Below are 20560 nucleotides of genomic sequence, written 5' to 3'. Positions count from 1 at the left end.
TGTCTCCCCCATTAGGCTGGAAATACTCCAAAGGTAGGGATTTTTGTCTGCTTTGTTCTCTGCCGTGTCCTCAGGCTTAGAATACACACAGTAGGAACTCACTAAATATCAGGTGAATGAATAGATGTTGTAGAGGGAGAAGAATTCTCATAAAAATCCAGATTTGGGAATTCTCTTGAAAATGTGGAAAATCGCACAGCGTTAGACCCCTTTTCCCACACTAGTCAGTGGAGCTGAGGAGAGGCTACCCGGCTTAGACAGAAGGTGGGCTTTCCCCCCCGGCCACATTCCCCACTACTTCCCACAGCCTCTGTTATGGAGGCTGTCAGCTGTGAAAATCATCCCCCCCTGTTTACTTCAGAGTGGAGAAATATTTCTGTGCCTTTGACTCTGTAGAAAGTGAAGGAAATGAAAGCTAGACTGACAGGCCCTGCTGTCCATCCTCTCTTGCATTACAGTCTTCAGAAATCCCAAGATATTTGCAATTCCTTAAACATGCCACACTGTGGAGTCCCTTTGGCTCTTTGCATATAGGAGACCCTTCTCTGGAATGCTTTTCCCTCCTGCTCTACCTGGAAAGCATCTCATCCTGACACTGGGAATGGGACACTGAAGAATCAGGAGCTGAGGATGTAGAGGTGGGAAGGAGCAAAATCATGTGGCGTCATCTTTCTCTACATTAAGGAGTTTCTAGGACTTTCTTCTGCCAGTGACGGGAAACAACCGAAGAGTTACAAGTTTGTTTTAGAGGCAGAAAGATCCTCTGCCACATAGCCTGTGAAAGGTTAATATTATACATTTCTCTGTAATACAGAGGACATTATATTTCTGCCATCTGAAGGCGGTCTGTGTTTAGAGCATTTGTGGTCTGATGTGGAAACGAACATTCCAACATCAAGCCAGATCAACTCAACTCAAGTGCTGAACAATTGTAATAATTAAGGGGCCCACTAGGGGCTGATCTCACACAACATTTCTATACCTAAAACCTGCATATTGTTTACTTTCCCATTTCTAACCATTGACTTTTCTCCAAACCAATATCTCAGGCCTTAAAGTCCTTGAAAATTTTTCTCTAATTTGTCTCCAGTATCTAATAGCACCAAATACTGTCCATTCTTCCTTGGAAGTTGATGCACGTAGGACTGCGGGGCAGTCCTCAAGGTCAGCTCAAGGTCACCATTGAGCCTAAAGTTTTGTGCCCTTTGGTAGGTCAGGCAGACAGGATAAGTCAGTCAGCTACAAAGCATGATTTTTCCTTAATTGAAAGCATTTTCACAGTATCCATGATGAAGAATAAAATCACATTTTGAGTGAATGGGATTTATGAATTCCACAGACGCTATTCAATTTTATTTTTTAAAAGAGGTTGGACTTGTTGGAAAAATAAATAAAGAGGTCAAAGGGATGAGGTTACGAAAGACTATGGAAGTGGGGAGGAGTCTGGAGAGTTCCTCTCATTTTTTTCCTCATTACTTCATCAAATTAATTTAAGTATGTGGACAAGAGATAGAATAAAAACTTTGAATGCTAGATTTCTTTCTTTTTTTCTTTTATTTGAAAAACGTGGGGAGAGGGTAGTCCTAGGAACATGAAAATTATCTGCTTTTTATTTTTTTTTGCTGGAAAAGATTGGCCTTGAGCTAACATCTGTTGCCAATCTTCCTCTTTTTTTTTCCTCCCCAAAACCCCAGTACATAGTTGTATATTCTAATCATAGGTCCTTCTAGTTCTTCTATGTAAGTTGCTGCCACAACATGGCTACTGACAGACAGGTAATATGGTTCTGTCATGGGAGACTGAACCTGGGCCACCAAAGATGAGCATGCTGAACTTTCATCACCAGGCCATCAGGGCTGGCCTCTGAGAAATGTTTTTAACTACCAATGTCCAGGCCTCACACCAAATCATTCTATCACAATGCTTCAGCTGGAGCCCAGGTCCTGCATATTTTTAAAATATCCCCAGGAGATTCAATGCACAGCAAGTGTTGACGACCACTTATCAGGCCTCCTTGGGCCCCAGGGTCTCAATAAGCATTTGTTGAAGTGAATTTGTAAGATGAGGAGCTTGAACAAAGCTGACTTCTAACATCCATTCTCACTGTACCACTCAATAATTCCATGGCCAACTATAATAAATTTTTTGCATATGCAAAATGACTCCCCCAATCTACGCTTTTCACACGAGAAATAAGCAGGCATCTATTCAATCTTCATGTAGGACCAAGGAAATAATTCCCCCACTCCTTTATAACTGGTGGGAGAATCCATAATTACTAATATGGAGATTATCTGAGTTTGTGTTCCAGATACAGTGTTGGTCCATCTCAGATCTTTTTAGCTTCTTTGGATGTATTGAAAGAGTGGCTTAAAACTTGGCTTAAATGAAATACTTTTGCTTCCTTCTACATTATGTCATTCAAACTTTACACCTTTGGCAACATGTAATCTCCTGTCGAACAGGAAATAGGAGTTTGTCTGCTAGTGTAAACTGTGATCAGGGATTAAAGTCAAGTGTAGTAGGACTGTTTCATGACCTCTATAAATGAGATCTGAGTAAGAGATAAAATATTTCTTGGCTACAACTACAGTGATCCCAGGAAAACGTCAATCAGCTATTTCATGGCCCAGGTCTGGGTAAGCACTTGTTCTCTCGCTTTACAGAAATGTGAAATTCTCTTTCTTTTAGACTTGTGAAGATTTGGTTAAACGTCATTAGTGACCATATCTTTTTAGAATTTGTACAGCCTTAATGCATAGTAATTTCTTTTTGTTTTCTCTCTTTTTTTCTGTTAAGGGATATAGAAAGCCAACAGAACCATGTAACCAACTGAATCAGGTCCTTGGTAAAAGGTAGGGCCAGGAAAGCAAAAGTCAGAAAAAAGCGAATCAAAAAGCCAGCATCATCCATTTGCTTTTGACAAGATAAGGCAAAGAGAAAGTCAAGATTCACCTTTTGAGATAAAAATAGGATGTTTGAGTCTGAGAAAGACAGTAGTCTGGAAAGCCAGGCTTTGTTAAGAAAGGCTCTTCTGAATTATTTTAGCTCTCACTGGCATATCTTGAGGATAAACAGGAGGAAGATGAAAGCTTCCATGTGGAGCATTTGCTGAATAGAAACCGTTGCCCCAGTGAGATGACTGTGTTTAAACGGGAAGAGACCGAAGTATCCTAATCGGTAGATTTAAGACCCCCCATTCCCTCCCACTACCCAAGGGATGAGAGTGTGAGGACGATTAGGTCCACATCCAAATAAAGCAGCTACAATTGTCTTTGTCTATATGAATAGTCATGTATGAACATTTTCAATGCCAAAACAACTGCCAGCTTTAATCCAAGCTAAGGCTTATTTTCTGCACATAGGAGGTGAGGAGCAAGATTGAGCTGGAGGGACAGTCCCTCACTATGTGCCTTCTAAGAGAGCATCAGTGTCCACACATCAGGATCCTAGGGGAGCAAACACAGCAGGGCGTGTCAAGGAGGGGAAGCAAGGCAGGTTCCATTGGCCACTGAGAAAGAGGAAGAACTGAGAAGACTCCAACTGCGACTTACCAGGGGAACTGAATCCTTCGAAGGATAAAGTTCCTGTGGGATTCTTTGAGGCAGATAACCCTGACTTGAGCTACAAAGAATATAGGGGACAAGATTGTTTCATGGATTTCATCAATGAAATTAACATGAAAGATGGTAATTTAACCCCAAAATGTGAAAGAAACACAAAGTAATCAACATTTTGGGCTAAGGAAAACCTCTCGCTCTGTAAATAAGGGAAGAGGATCATAAAACTGGACACCTGGATCCCACCACCTCCAGATCCTTGCAGCCCAACGAGATTTTAGCAACTGACTTTGTCTTGCCGCCGGCCAATGATTTCTCATTCTACAGAAGGATTAACTTAACAAAAGGATACAAAATGTGTATTAACAAAAATGTGCTAGGTAGTTTCTATATACAAGGTACTATGCTAAGTATCTGGGGATACAGAGGTCAATGAAGCATGATCCTTACCCTTAAATGATTTACAATCTAGTAGGGTTGAGAATACTTGATCCGATGGAACATAAAGTAGAATACAATGATGGGTACAAGACGATCACAGGTCTAGTGGAAGGAAGTGACTCTTTGATTAAGGATTCTAGAAGCAGTCACAGAGGAGGTGCCTTTTTTACTGAGCTTTAATGCTTGAATAGATCCTAATGGATTGGAAGGGAAGGTGTTTTGGTTGGCAGGGGAGGGACTGGGAGATGCCATGGAAGCCAAGACACAATAAAATAAAAAGGATTAAGTGATGTTCTTGCTAGACTCTGATGTCAGTGATTTAGTGACCAGAAAGCTCCACCTGAGAGATGACTCGTCCTTTTTTAGCTCTTCAATGTTTTATGATGTATTAATATATCATGATCATAATATGGATCTTTGTATTTAAAATCCTAATGAGCAAATAGACCTAGTTTATAACCTGTCGTATTTTACATATAACTCCCCCCCCCACCTCAATTCCTGATATGATCCAACACCAAGTCAAGGAAAGAAATGTGGACTGGCTTAAATATTTAAAGAGACTGAGGTCACTTGTAGTTTCTTGCCAAGTCTACGGCCACCGGATTCTAGAAAAATAAGGAGCTGATTGTTCATTTTATAAGTAAACCACAAAGTTAAAGATTCACCACATATTGCATTAAAAACCCGTAGCTGGCACAAGGTGACACCATGTATTTATTTCTGATATGAGAAACTAGACACACCTGTTATTAACAAATAATGACATGATACTGTGAAAGAACACCTGGAAAAACATACCAGGGCTGCCTAGTCACATCATTTCCTCACACTGGTAATTATTGCTGGGCTTCTCACTGAGACACTTCAGAATTCTCTAGGCCAGTAGTTCTCAAGTGAGGGGCAACTTTGTCCCCGGGGTACATTTGGCAACGTCTGGAGACATTTTTGGTTGTCACAATTGGAGAAGCATCTAGTGGCATCTAGTTACTGTCATCTAGTGTGTAGAGGCCAGGAATGCCATCCTAAAATGCAGAGGATAGCCCCACATACACAAAAATAGAATCACCTGGCCCAAATTGTCAATAGTGCGGAGGTCGAGAACTTTCCTCTAGACTACGAACCACTTGGAGTGAAAATGAGTACCCTAAAAGCATTCACCCCCAGATTTCTGACCCCAAATCTTAAGTCAGATCTGCAGATTTTTGGTACAATATCATACAGGAAGTCACATCCACCCTAATTATGCAGTTGTCAGGTAGAGTAGTAGCCTGAATTCAAATCTTCATTTAACTATTTACCGAGTGACCGCTGGCTTTTAACCGCTTTGTGCCTTGGGTTCCCCATCAGTAAAATGGGGAAAATAATAGTAACCATTTCACAAAGTTGATGTGATGTCTAAGTAAACAAATGGAAAGTGCTTACAACAGGGTCTGGCCCATGGCACTAAACAAATGCAAACTTTTGCGTTATTATTGTTACTTGGCACAAAGAGAAATTTAAAGATTTGCATTTATCTAGACCAATTGGCAAAAGTTCAGTCATTTCAATAATAATTCAATTATTTCCAAGTATTATCTAAATTACTATTTGCTCAAGATGTTTTTTTTTAGTTGTCACCCTTCACACTCTTTATAAACTTTTTGTGTCCTTCATAGGTTTATTGTCTTCATTGTATTTTCCTAATACACATGAAATAATGCATGCTATCAAAGCAAAGTTTTCCTGTTCCACATAAAATCCTCTCATGCACTCGATTGGTGGGCATGCCACAATGAGACAGCCAACCCCTTTCTAGTGGACTTTTGTCATTCATTTGTCTGCTCAATGTTTAAGCATCTCATGCATCTTGCTGGGAGGCAGAGCCCATCTCCAGTCAAAGAAGCAATAATTGCCAAATATTTTTTTTCTCAGCTACCTTTGCAGCTAAGGCATGAGCATGAGCCCTCAGCTTCATCAGTCAGACTTCCCCATGCCTGAGTCTGAATCAGCAGCTGGTGACCAGAAGACGAAGGTACTGTGTCAATCATCTCAGTCCCAAAAAGATGAGCTCCATGGCTATGGGGGCATCCAGTCCTGGGAAGCTGAGGTGGCAGAGATTTTCTCAGTGGTCCAAGATTACCCAGCACTGAGTGAATTCCCAGAATTGCAAACTCAAATGCTAGAAGAAGTTGGCAAGGAATGCTAACGAGTAGCACGAGCCAGATCAGAGGGAGAGGGGACTGTGCAAACCCAAGCGCTCGTGCTTCATCGAACGCGGACATCAGCTGCTCAGTTCCAGTCATTTGTTTACACGTGGGGATATAAACCCTTACTACCAGGGCTGACTTTTCAAGAGAAACAGGAATTCTGAGTGTTATGTAAAATTGATGGGCAACCAATTAAAACAGCAAACAAACAAGCGAACCATCGTGTGGGGCAACATTGATGGGCACATGTCTACGAGCCGGCTTCAATCTTCAGCCTCCTATATGCCATCTAAATCCTCTCCCCTCTCACCCGCCCCTCAGTGGAAGGTTTAACTGAGAGAGAAGTCAAAGCAGCCTCTCTCTACCCCTGTAATATTAGTAAGACTTCAAGACTGCCCACATTTTTTACTAGCCTTCCGAGTAGAAGCCTTCTTCCCTGAATACAACATGGTTCCATGTCTCTGTACTTTTGCTCATGTTGTTTCATCTTCCTTTATCAATCCCACTTTGTCCGACTATATCCTACTTTTCCTTCTAAACCCTTCTCAAGGTTCACCTCCTTCTGGAAGCCTTTCCTAATTTCCTCTCCCTCTCCTGCATCCTCTACTCATTCACCTTAAGTTAGGTACCCCATACCACCCAGGGATAATATTCCAAACACTTAAAAAACAACCTCTTAGCCTCAGTTCTCTAGCAAAGAGATGGATAAAGCTTACGTGCTAACACTTTATCAGGGGGTACGATCCCAGGCCAGCAAGATTGAGGGGGAAACAGTACGAGGCAGGAAAGAACAAAAAGCACACGTAAGATACTATGTTCCTGCGCAGGCCACAGCTGCTCAAGAAAACACAGTTAGTAGCTTACCCCTGGGGGACACCTCTCAAGAGGCAGTATGAAATGACTACCCCTCAAAACAGTTATTTGGGGAGATGAAGGGTGAGGAAACTGTTGGCTCTTTCTGGTCTTCAACCCCGCATTGGTCAAAATCTGAGCCATGAGATAGTGACTCCCAGATACTGAATGAGTGTCCAGGTGCACACAGGCCTAGGAGCAGGGCTGCCTCCACAAGAATACCTTCCACATCATAGGAAATGATGCTTATCTGTCTTTTCACCAATGATGCAATCAATGACACCAATACCGCCTTTATCACTTATATCTTTAACATTTGCATAGTGCTCATCACAGAGTAGGGAGGGAGGTGAGTTTGGTTTAGTTCAGCAGACATTTATAAAACATTTAGGGTTGTCAAGTGGAATGAAACACAGGGGTGGGTGTTAATAACCTTAAATATCAAACCCATCTTTCAACTCAATATTGTAACTTTAGTAAATCTTTGTGTATTAGACTGCGTTCTCCAGAGAAACAGAATCAATGGGATAAATATATATACACACATACGTTATATATATATACATTTATTCTATGAATTACATATATATATTTGTTCTATGAATTGGCTCACACAGTCATGGAGGCCAACATGTCCCACCATCTGCCATCTGCAAGCTGGAGGATTGGGAAAGCAGGGGTGTCATTCAGTCCAAGTCTGAAGGAGTCTTGAGAACCAGAAGCTCCAATGTGCAAGGGCAGGAGAAGATGGATGTCCCAGCTCAAGAGGAGAGAACAGGAAGTGGCCCTTCCTTCGCCTTTTTTGTGCTAGTTGGGCCCTCAACAGATTGAATGATGCTCCCCCACATCCATGAGGCCGGATCTTTTTGGCTCAAGTCTACTGAATCAAGTGCTAATCTCTTCTGGGATTACCTTCACAGACTCACCCAGAGATAATGTTTTACCAGCTATCTGGGCATCCCTTAGCCCAGTCAAGGGGACACATGAAATTAACCGGCACAATCACCACACCAAGAGACACTGGCTTCTGGCCTCCCTCTCCATTCCAATCCCCTCCAGCTTCTCAGGCATCTGGATTCCCTTCAGGTGCCATAGGACAATCTTATCTTGGGTGGGTTGCTGTGGACAAAATTCTACCAAATTAAAATTCTGCAGTGTGTATAATATCTATTACTAGGCACCTGAGGTTTTACTCTTGTTGATGTTGAGTGATGTTCACATGCCAGTACAATGCACTTGATTTTTCTACAAGAAGGTCTTGTGTATCTTTTCAATCAAATAAAAATGTTCCTTTTAATGGTCTTTATTGCACTAATTAGTTTTAAACATTTGCCCCAATAAGATGTCCCTTCACTCCCGGAATTCCCCCGATGACACTGAAACAACAAATGAATATTTTTATATAGAAGAGGAATCCTCATCCATATGAGATTTTTATATTTGGTAGGGGGGAAAAATGGCTTTTTCAATTCTTTCCACTGTTCGTTTTGTGCATTCATGTAGCACATAATTATTTTGTCTGTGTGTTTGTTTGTTTTCTCAGCTACCTATTAAACATTTTCTGCGTATATAGCATCTGGCTAGATATCTTCATTCCCTGATAATTTAAAAGGCTTCCTGTTTTCTAGCCACTGAACATGTACCCCAAAAGTAAAATCAAAATTTCAACCTGCACTTCTCAGGGACCTGATGAACATAAGAGTGGGATTAAAAGGGGGATTTTAAAAAATGAGTTATGGAAAATAAAACAATTCTCTGTATCTAAATTACTAATTAAATTCCTAGTAATGCTTGATTCCATTTGTTACTTTAAGAATTCTATCTCTAAAAGTAGTCTCCACTATCAGGAAAGGTTAGGAAGCCTTGGATATCGGTTAAAAAGGGATGTGTACCCTTCATTTCACCCTTTGGCAACTGCGTTTCCTAGGGCAAAATGGTCAGCAAGTGATTTATGAACTTCCTGTTCTATTAACTATCTGTTTAATCACGGATTAAATCACTATGCATGACTTATATTACCATTTTCTACAGCCTTTATTTAAAGGGAGTTCTGGAATATTCGTGAGATCTGAAATGCAGGCTGAAAAAAGATTTTTATGGAACTGGATTAGTCTACCTTTTGCCATGTGTAGATCATCAAATAAAGCTTATCCGACTCCTGAGGGGAGCCCACACATGCTGTGGTCCTTGAGAGAGCAAAGGGCCTCAGAGCAAATAACTTTCAACATGTACCTTCTTTATAGAAAGTTCAGGTCTTGAAGTCAGCCAACAACACAGAACCAGAATCTGGGGGAGTTCAAAAGTCGAGGAGCTCTTATCGTAGGCATCTTAGGTCATGGTGTACCCTTATAAAGCAAAATTTAATTTATAACATGGAACAGGCTTTAAGATGCCATAAAAAGCAGTAAGCGTCTGGAAACGCGGATCTTGCATCTTGCTACTGACCCTGCTTTGCCTAAAATAATGAGATGAATAGTCAGAAATAAAAAGATTCTTTTGCACATTATCGCAGGCAATGCCAACAAATTAGCAAATTTCAGAACAAAAAAAAACATTGTTTTTTATTGATGTTAATGCACTTTAGTAGGAAAAGGGTAGATAAATGGTCCTATTTGGAGTCTTAGATTCAAAAGAGCCTTAAGATGGAAGAGACTTTACAAGGCACTGGTCTAACCCCCTCACTTCAGAGTTATAAAAATGGAAGCCCGTAAAGAGAAAGCGACTTACTTGTGGTCACCAGCTAATTGCAGAGAAGCAGGATGTCACGGACAGCTTGCGAGCGAGATGGCCAAGGAAACTTGTATGTCCTTGGAGTGACCTTGTGAGCAGCCACCCACCCTACCTCATCCCCACCAGGCTGATTCTGATTCTAACCAAAGCTCTTTATACAAATTAAATTAAATTTACTAATTTAAAATATTTAAATTCATTAAATAAGGATTTATTTATTATTAACTAGTAATTAAAAATAAAACTATCTGAGAAAAGATTGCTTCTGTTCAGGTGATATGTGTATTCCTGAAAACCTATAAGGTTAATTTTTACAAATAAAATATACTTTAGACACTTTGCTCGCTTCATATTACTCTCAGGTGTATTCAGCATAGTTAACCACTTTCCTTCTTAAAACGTCCTCTTGCCTTTCTAGACACCGCGTTCTTCCAATTTTCCTCTGAACTTACTTGCTACCCTACGGTCTCCTTTGTGTCTCTTCCTCTGCCTTTATCCAGTAGGTGAGCATTGGCACATCTAAGGCTTGGTCCTGGGTCCTCTTCTTTTCTCTCCGCTTCTCTTCTCCATCAATAATCTCCACCCAGCTTATGACTTACATGTATGCCGATGATTCCCAAAGGTATCTTAACCCAGGTGTCATTCATACCCAGCTGCCAGTTTGACATCTCCACCTGGGTGTCTAGTAAACATCTCACGCTTACATAGTCAAAGCCAAATATCTGATCCCCCTGCCCTGAGATCTCTTCCCCCATCCCAGTCTTCCTCCCCTTGGTTAGCGGCACCACCTTCTACACAGGGGCTTGAGCCTCAGATCTGGGAGAGACATCTTCGATTTTCCTTTTCATTCCATCCCCACATTCAACCCAGCAGCAAGTCCTCTTGGTTCCACTCCCGAATCTGTGCCCATTTCTAGACCCACTTATGCATCCAAACCACCCGCATCTCTCACCCGCTCCCCTGCAAAAGCCTCTTAACCTGTCTCTTTTCTTCAGCTCTGCCCCCTGAAATCCATCATGCACACACACAACCAAGGCAATCTCTCAAACAGTAACTCAGATCCTGCCGCTCTCTTCCCTAAAATTCTGTACTGGTTTTGCAATTGTCTACAAATGAGCTCCAAATCCCTCACCATAGCCTGGAAGGCCCCCTCCTCCCACAGCCCCCTCTTACCCGCCCCCCACGGTTGGCCTCCCCACTTGCTCACCTTCATATCACCCTACTCATTTCTGTCACAGCATCACACTTTTCACAATCTGTAATTATGTTGCTTTTGTCTTTATCTTCTTCTTTATGTTTCCCCCCAAAAGAATGCAAGCTCCGCCAGGACCCAGACTTCGTCTTGTCACCACCAATCCCCAGTGACTAGCAGAGTGCCTAGCACATAGTGGACGCTCAATAAATTATCTGTTTAATTCTTTTAATTCATTAAGTAAGTAATGGAGTCGAATGCGCTAACAAGTCTTCTTTGAAAGAATGCTAATGGGGAATAATTTAAGAATTACAGAATCACTCGCACAAACACACTTGTTCCCTTTTCGATGAGTAGGTCAGAATCTGTCTTCCTAACCTGCATTGGTTTAAAGTGAAAAAACCTGTGTACACACACACACACACACACACACACACACACACTTTCTTCAGCCAAATTATCCATTTACTCAAGGAGTATTTGCAGGAATTAAAGTCCTGCTCAAGAAATTTTTATATCCCTTGGAAGTTGTCGTAACAAAATCTAGCCTATGACCAACAGCTCCCTAAAGAATTCATTGCTCTCAGTCACCCAGCAAAGACATGTTGTAAGTCAGGCGTCATACAAGGCTTCGCGAGGAAGGTGAAGAGGAGGTAGTCCCCGCCCTTGGGAAGTCCTGTTCCGGGGTGAGAACGGTGTCAGCAGGGAAACAAATGAAAAAACCAACACAGCGGGGTGAGGGCTGAGCTGGGGGGCAGCCTGCACCCCACAATGCTACATACTCATTTCTTGAGCTGCTAATTCCACCCTCTCCTCCCATCCTCATGATCTCTCTCCCTTTTCCCTCTTCTCTCTATTGTCTTACTTCCTGTATGCTGCTCCTTCTGCTCTTCTGTATTGGACATTTCTTGTTTTAGCCAGCCTACCATCCACTCCCCCTTCTGTCATTAGGAGCACCCTAATTTTCTCTGGGTAACCACTCCTTCCCCACACTCAGGCCACTTGGTTTGCGTAGTGCTGGCTCCTCTTTCAGCTCTAGCCATGACGTGAAACCCAGTCCTCACAACGTCCCACCAGCTATGGTGGCCAGTTCAGAGATGAGCGTGAGTCCCAGTCTGGGCCAGAGAATCAGACCAGGACATGGGTTCAAACTTAAGGGAACAGAACACTCTCATTTTCTTTTCCCCAGTTTTGGAATTGTGAGGATGAAAATGTGGATCTGCTGGCATCCATCTTGCCTTTGAGAGGGGAGAAAGCAGAACTGAGAAACGGCAAGACACAGTGGCTCCTGGGAATATATTTTTTGAGTAGCTGGATCCAGCTATGCCTGAAGCCGACTGTTTTTTCTAATTATGTGAGCCAATAAATTCCTTATTTGCTTAAGTTATTGTGAGTCAGACTTTTCATTACTTGCAATCAAAAAAGTCACAATATACCTTCTTAAATCCAAATTTTAAGGTTAGGATCCAAGTCCAATCGCAGTATTTTAGGTCTGGAGGTAAATGTAGAGATGAAAACTAACTCTTACAGTGGCATAGCAGAAACCTAAGAACTGTAGACTGTGACTCTGATATGACTATATTCCTAAGCTGTACCAGAGACCAGCCTAAAATGCAGGCCTTTGCTCTCCCAGTGCTATGAGTTGCTTTTTTGCCACAAAATGCTATATGAAGTCAAGGTGTTTTTCTTATATGGATGTTTTATTTTCTCAACTAGAGCAGAGGCACTTGACAAGACAGAGGTGGGAGCTGTGTTCTAGATTTTTCATACACCTTGTAGCCTAGTATATGTCTTACATGTGGCAAATATACAATAAGTACTTGCTAACCAGTGAGTGAAGAAGGCATTTTGTTCTGTGAGATTTTCATTTTACGCTTGCAAGATGAAATGTGTTACTTTCAGGGGTTTTACTACTGGAAAAGGATAAGAATGTAGAAATATAGCTATTTTCAGCAACTATAATCATTTCCTGCAGACTTCAGTCTTCTTGTCTTAGTCAAGCAACAATTTTTATGAAGTAGCCATTGCATGCAAACACTGTGGGGATTTGCCAAACAATAGGTTTGTCTTGGCTCTTGGGAATTTATTAACTAATGTAGAGGGGAAAAAAACTATAAACAAACATGACAAAATACTAACATTTTTGCTTTTGTTTATGTGGAGGAAAATATCAGTCCAAAAATCAACAATAATTTTTGGGTTCTATCTAAATTACAGTAAATAAGTTAAACACTATTAATTTTCCCTGCAGAAATAGATATTAGGCAAGAGTTCAACTTGACAGTTATATTTAGAAAACCAGTATCTATGTGCTTTTGTTATTTTGAGTACTGTGTGGCTACAGAATAATCTGAAATACTGGTGGTCTTGCTATCGTGTAATATGAGATTTTCCCCAAGTATTTCTGAAACCGGGAGCCAACTTTCTCTTTTTTTTTTTCTTTGAGGAAGATCAGCCCTGAGCTAACTGCTGCCAATCCTCCTCTTTTTGCTGAGGAAGGCTGGCCCTGAGCCCATCTTCCTCTACTTTATATGTGGGACGCCTGCCACAGCATGGCGTGCTAAGTGGTGCCATGGCTGCACCCAGGGCGAACCCGGGGCCACCGAAGCAGAACGTGCTCACTTAACCATCGCGCCACCAGGCAGGCCCAGGAGCCAACTTTCTTTAACTATACTCAGTTGGTTGTCTGTTTGCAAAAGTAGTTAGATAATGCGTTACTAAGCCTCCCTCCCACCCAACCCCCCCGTAGATAACGTCTCTGACACTTGGGTCACCATAGTAATGGGTACTTAAGTTTCCCAGGAACTAAGAGTTGACCCCTTGTCCAGTTCAGGCAGATTGAGACTTCTGACTCATCAACTGGGCCTACATGAATGACCAATAGGTGACCCTTTGAAGTCAGGAGGCCGAAAACTCTACCCCCAGATCATGCTAATGCTGCTATTTTGTGAGCATGCGTCCTATGAAGAGCCATGAAGCTTGGTTACACTTGGGCAGATCATCAATTACTTCACTTCTCCTTATCTCTTATCTTATCTCCTTATCTCTAATCATCAATTCACACACTTCAGAACACACTGTCCCACTATCCCATAAATATCTTAATCCTCATTTTCAAGGAAGTAGACTTGAAATTTGTTCTCCCTCTCCTTGCTTGGCTGCCTTGTGAATAAACCCTTTCTCTGCTGCAAATTCTTTGTCTTGGTGATCGGCATGCCATACAGTGGGAAAAACGAACCTGGTTCAGTAACAATTGGAAATGTTATTAAATATACATTACACAACATAATGTGTTTGCTGTGAGAATCATGGCAACTGATAAGGGGTTTTTGTTTCTTGGTCTTTTTACCTTTTTTTTTTATTGAGTTCTCAACAGTTAACATCAATGTGAGATTTCAGTAGTATGTTATTTCTTGTCTGTCACCACGTAAGTACTCCACTTCACCCACTGTGCCCCCCTGCACCCCCCTTCCCCTGGTAACCACTGAACTGTCTTCTTTGTCCAAGTACTTGTTTATATTCCACATATGAGTGAAATCATCTGGTGTTTGTCTTTCTCAGACTGGCTTATTTCGCTTAACATAATTCCCTCTAGGTCCTTCCATTTTATTGCAAATGGGATGAATTTGTCTTTTTTACAGCTGAATAGTATTCCATTGTATATATTATATATATATATATATATACACCACATCTTCTTTATTCAATCATCAGTTGACAGGCACTTGGACTGTTTCCACATCTTGGCTATTGTGAACAGTGCTGCAAGGAACATAGGGGTACATATGTTACTTTGGATTGTTGATTTCAAGTTGTTTGGGTAGATATCCAGTAGTGGGATAGCTGGGTCATATGGTATTTCTATTTTTAGTTTTTTGAGGAATCTCCATACTGTTTTCCACAGTGGCTGCCCAGTTTGCATTCCCACCAGTAGTGTATGAGGGTTCCCTTCTCTCCACACCCTCTCCAACATTTGTTATTTTTAGTCTTAGCAATTATAACCATTTTAAGAGGCGTAAGGTGATATCTTAGTGTAGCTTTGATTTGCATTTTCCTGATGATTAGTGATGTTGAACATCTTTTCATGTGTTTATTGGCCATCTGTATATCTTCTTTGGAAAAATGTCTGTTTATCTCCTCTGCCCACTTTTTGATCGGATTGTTTGCTTTCTTATTGTTCAGCTGTGTGAGTTCCTTATATATTATGGAGATAAACTCCTTGTCAGATATGTGATTTGCAAATATCTTCTCCCACTTGGTGGGTTGTCTCTTCATTTTGATCCTAGTTTCTTTTGCCTTGCAGAAGCTCTGTAGTCTGATGAAGTCTCACTTGTTTATTTTTTCTTTTGTTTCCCTTGTCTGAGAGGACATGGTATTTGAAAAGACCCTTTTTAGTTCAGTGTCAAAGAGTGTACTACCTATATTATCTTCCAGAAGTTTTATAGTTTCAGGACATATCTTCAAGTCTTTGATGCATTTTGAGTTTATTTTTGTATAGATAGTGGTCTACCTTCATTATTTTGCAGGTAGCTATCCAGTTTTCCCAACACCATTTATTGAAGAGACCATCTTTTCTCCATTACATGTTCTTGGCACCTTTGTCGAAGATCAGTTGCCTGTAGTTTCTTGGTTTTTTAGCTGTTGCATTAGTTTCCTAGGGCCGCTATAATGAAGTACCACAAATCGGGTGGCTTAGAAAAACAGAAATTTATTGTCTTGCAGTTCTGAGGGCTGGAAGTCCAAAATAAAGGCACTGGCAGCACTGTTCTCCCTCTGAAATCTGCAGAGGAGGATCGTTCCCTGCCCTTTCCTGGTGTCTGGTGGTGGCCATCAGTCCTTCATGTTCCTTGGCTCGCAGCCAAATCACCCTAATCTCTGCCTCTGTCATCACCCGGCCTTCTCCAGTGTGTCTGTGTCTTCACATGGCATCTTCCTCTTCTTATAAGAGCACCAGTTATAATGGGTTCGGGCCCACCTTAATGACCTCATCTTAACTTGGTCACATCTGCAAAGACCCTATTTCCGAATAAACTCACATTCACAGGTCCTGAGGGTTAAGACCTCAACGCATCTTTTGCTGGGGGTGGGGAGGGCAGAGAGAAGAGGTTACAATTTAACTCATGACAGATGCACAAGTACCATTTTTAAGAAGTGTTAGAAACTTAACTTTGGTGAGCCGTACAGAAGGAAAGACTCTCTTCGGCAATACTGGTTTACGACTGTTATTGAAACTCATAAGGTTCAAAGGAAACTAGAACTTTGCTGGCATCAGCACTTTGAGAACCACCAAAATCCAAGAGATGCAAATGAATAGGCCGGGTCTAGTAAAGGAAGATGTTACTTTATTGTACAGCAGCACCTGTAATAATTCAGAATCACTAAATATTTACAATGATACAGGAAAAAAAAAAATCCAAACCCCTCCCATCACTTTTCTCGTGCCCTCTCTCCGCCCATCTGGTCTTCTCATTCTTCTTTCCCAGGCAGTTCTTCTTCTCCACTCTGGGCCTCCAGCCGTGACAGCCTCCAGAAATGGCCTGGGGTCATAGGAATTCTCCTTCCTCCCCATGCCCCACCCCTACCCCCCTGTTGCTTGTAATTACTGGTCACCTTCCTACATACCCATCCAACTCGACTGCGGGCAAATTTAAATAATCAAGAGGTGGCTATAGTAGTTGTGACCTAGAAAAATCAAAAGGTGTGTCAGCTTCTTACTTGGCCTCTAAGCTTTCTATCTTTCCCCTCACTGAAGCCATAAACTCTATCTCTTCTTTATGCATTTCCTGTGCTCAGGAACTCAGCACCCATGAGCAAAACTTATCTCCACGTCAGCATTGTACACCAAATTGCCCCGTTCCTCCTGAACTTTGAGCTTCAACAGCCTGGGGTGGGAGAGGGAGAGAGGGTGCGAGATGTCACTGAGCAAGAATTCTAGGAGGGGTGAGTGACACAGTGGTGACACAGAGAGGACTTGCCTCTGAGAAGCCTGGGGCTGGAAAAATGAGGCAGTGGACTATAGAACACTAAATTAGATACCAAAGACAAAAAAAATAGTGAGTGGTCAAAGCATTGGTTGTTAACTTATAATTTTTTGTCTTCTCCCCCCATTCCACTGTCAATTCCAAGAGTTTTGCCTGGTTCGCCACAGCATCGCCAGCACCCGGCATCCTGCCTGGTGCATAAGAAACTCCAGTCTCTCTGGCCGTCTTTCATTTCCTCTAATTTGCAAAGCTCTTTCCTATTTCTGAGTCTTAGCACAAGACAAGACCTTCTGGTCTGGAACACTTTCTCTTCTCTCTTTTTTTTCTCATCCTTTGGTCCACTGCTTAAATGTTAGCTCCTTGAAGAGCCCCATCTCTATTTAAAGTACCTACACACACACACACAGGTTAGCCTCTGTTACAGCATCTTGTTTATTTTCTTCACAGCCGGTACAACAATTTGTAATTTCCTTTTTTTTCCTCTAAAGATTGGCATCTGAGCTAACAACTTTTGCCAATCTTCTTCTTTTTTTTTTTCTTTTTCCTCAAAGCTCCCCAGCACATAGTTGTATATTCTAGTTGCGAGTGCCTCTGGTTGTGCTATGTGGGACACTGCCTCAGCGTGGGCTAATGAGCAATGCCATGTCCGCGCCCAGGATCCGAACCTGTGAAAGCCTGGGCCGCCAAAGCAGAAGCACGTGAACTTAAACCACTCGGCCATGGGGCAGGCCCCAATTGTTTGTTTCTTGTATAGCTCTGACACTTGACTGTAAGTTCTAGGAAGAGAAAATTCGTATCCGTCTGGTTCACTGGTATAGTTCCAGCAATAGCACATCCAAGGCACTCAACAGATAAAGGTTAAAAGAAGAAAAGAATGAATATGGACAATCAGGATGTAACAGACCTATTAGAATTTTAATACTATGTTGTATGGGAACTTAGCATAAAATAAAGACACTGTCTTAGACCAGAAGATAAAAGATGAATTATTTAATAACTATTTAGGATCGACTGAATAACCAAAACTAAAGGTGAATTCATCCCTTCCTTACTCCATATCAAAATCAATTCCAAATGGAGCAAAGCGCTAAGACTTAAAGAATGAAGTCACTAAAAGAACTTGAAGAAGATGTACAAGAAGTTTTAATCCTCTAAATGCAGAGACTTTTTCTAAGCAAGCCGAAGAAAACAAGATTGATATATTTGAATACATAAAAACAAACACTTTCTTCACACGCACATACATACTCAAAACATAAACAGAGACAGAGGACACATAACAAATCCTGAAAAGATAATTATTATACTTGACAAAAGCCTAGATTTTATTATAAATAAAGTGTTGTTACATATAAATAATGAAAAGACTAATAACTCAAAATAAAAATAAAGGACATAAACGAGCAGATCACAGAAAAATTCACACAAATGCCTTTTGAGGAACAGGATATATAATTTTAAGACTATGAAAAGAAAGGAATGTAAGTTAAACGGTAAGATGACCATTTTCCATCTTCGAAATTGGCAGAAATGAAAACTGTCATAATGTTTAGTGTTGGCCAGTATGTGGGGAATGAGCACTGGCATTTTATTGTAGGGAGGTACACATCCTGTCTTCTGAAAGTCAGCCTCATGGGCCAGCTGGTCTTTGAGAGTGGCTCAGCAATTTTATGCCTGTACAGAGGACAAGTTGGCAACATCTATCGGAATTTTAAATGCACATAATCTGGCCAGCAATTCTACTCTAAGATTTTATTCTATGGATAAACATGCACACATACGCAAAGATGCCTAAACGAAAATATTCATGCAAAAGACGAAGACAACTTAAATGACCCGGAATAGTGGACTGATGAAATAAGGTGTGGTTCATATCTATAATAGACTACCATGTAGCCACTGAAGAAGAAAAAGAAAATTTATAATAGACTACCATGTGGCCACTGAAAAAGAACTTGGCCACAAAGAGCCAATGTCACGTAACTCTTTAGAATATTAAGCATATGAGTCATGGAACAGAATGCATTGTACAAACCCATTTCTTAAGAAAAAAAACAGACCAAAGAGAGATAAATAGACAGAGAGAGAGAAATAGAGAAATAGCAGATGTGGCTATATATGCATACCATTTCTGGAAGGATTTAGAAGAAACCACCGGTGGGAAGGGCTCACTTTTCATGGCAACTTTTCATATTATCAGGAAAAAAATGTACATCTGCACGTATTATTTTTTTAACTTAAAAACTAGTTACATTATAAAAGTGTTAGCATAACTCAATGTAGCCTTCAAAAAGACTCACTGTAATGATAATAGTGATGTTCATAAAATAGTAAGATTTTTCAGTCTTGTTTGGGTAATGCTTTTTTTTAAGGTTAAAAATTTCAAATGAACACTACCCTCCCCCCCGCCCCCGGAAAAAAATAACTCTTTCAATAATCTAGAAGTGAGGCAGTTTCAACCTTTTAGTTGTGAATAAGACATTCATCTCTAAAAGCCTATGCTTGATTTATTAATAAATATTTTATTTTTAAAAGATGGCCTACCAAGGCAACTTGGGCAGAGGAAACTCATTTGTAGCTAACGCCACTCCCTACCCATCCCCAACAATGTATTCAAATTCAATACCAAAAGTTACTTATTAAACTCAAGAGCTATTATGCCCTGGGAAAAACCATTATAAACTTAGCCTGTAGGAGAACTGATCTCTTAATGAAACACACAACTGTCTCAGAAAAAAACGAAAATGGGCAATCGTCACGTAAGTATTTATTGCCGTTGGGCATGAAACAGAGTTTTAATTTTGGTTAGCACGTGGAGAAATTTAAACTATGAAATCATGATTGATACTATTATACTTTATCATTATGGTTACCCCTTGTTGTTGATTTTCACAACAGCATACTATGCTTTTTAAATGCATTTGGAATATCCTTTTTCTCCATTAGTCAAAAATCTCACCGGAGGGGCTAAAGTGTTTAAAACAAAGTGGTAAACACTGCCTTGCCGGAAGCCAGTGGTTAGTATATATTTGTGGAATGTATGACTAATGCCGTTAGTTGTAGCAAAGTTGCACAAAACTTCATTGACTATGCCTATCAGAGTCGCGTAGGAAATAGGTTCTTGTTGCAAATGCGTAGGAAATAGGTTCTTGTTGCAAATAACAGTAGACCAAGGCAAAAATACTTCTCCCAGTCCTTATAACTTGGATTGAAAGGAGAAAATATTCCGGTATTATTTCTAAACAGCACCAAACATCCAGATATTTGCAATATCCATGGAATGGACTTAATATTTTACTCTTCTTCTGAAATGCCTAGTGTGAATAGTGTTTCCATGAACTATTAATGCCTAAAACACTGCCATTTGGAATCAACTATGCCCAAGGCAGTTCAGAGTTAAATCTTGATTTTTTTACATTGAAAAATGTATATCTAAAGCTGTTGCAATAAGAATTTTAATAAGATTTTGTTACACCTATTACAGTTTCCTACAGCATGAATGATTCTTCGTGTGTACACTAGGTGTGAAGAGAATAAAACTTTAAAATTTTCTAAACTATAGCTTTTCTTATAAGGTTTTTTCCTTTGCTCTAAACTAAACTCATACTCCGATGG

The 20560-nt window shown here is 40.7% G+C and overlaps 1 protein-coding gene across 2 annotated transcripts in view; it reads left to right on the top strand.

Moving 5' to 3' along the window:
- The first annotated feature begins 19586 nt into the window (after nucleotides 1-19586).
- The window catches only part of ANXA13 (annexin A13), a 53509-nt gene continuing 52535 nt past the window's right edge, over nucleotides 19587-20560 (top strand). Inside the window, exon 1 of one of the 2 annotated variants that reach the window (XM_008524677.2) lies at nucleotides 19587-19704. In XM_008524677.2, the coding sequence (XP_008522899.2) occupies nucleotides 19690-19704 (15 nt within the window). In that variant the 5' untranslated portion in view covers nucleotides 19587-19689. The remainder of the gene's footprint in view (nucleotides 19705-20560) is intronic. The other variant, XM_008524678.2, reaches the window with a different exon arrangement.

The sequence above is a fragment of the Equus przewalskii genome, chromosome 8 (assembly GCF_037783145.1).
Source record: "Equus przewalskii isolate Varuska chromosome 8, EquPr2, whole genome shotgun sequence".
NCBI classification, from domain to species: Eukaryota; Metazoa; Chordata; class Mammalia; order Perissodactyla; family Equidae; genus Equus; species Equus przewalskii.
The sequence above is the reverse complement of the archived record's forward strand: the minus strand, read 5'-3'. Positions and strand labels throughout refer to the sequence as shown.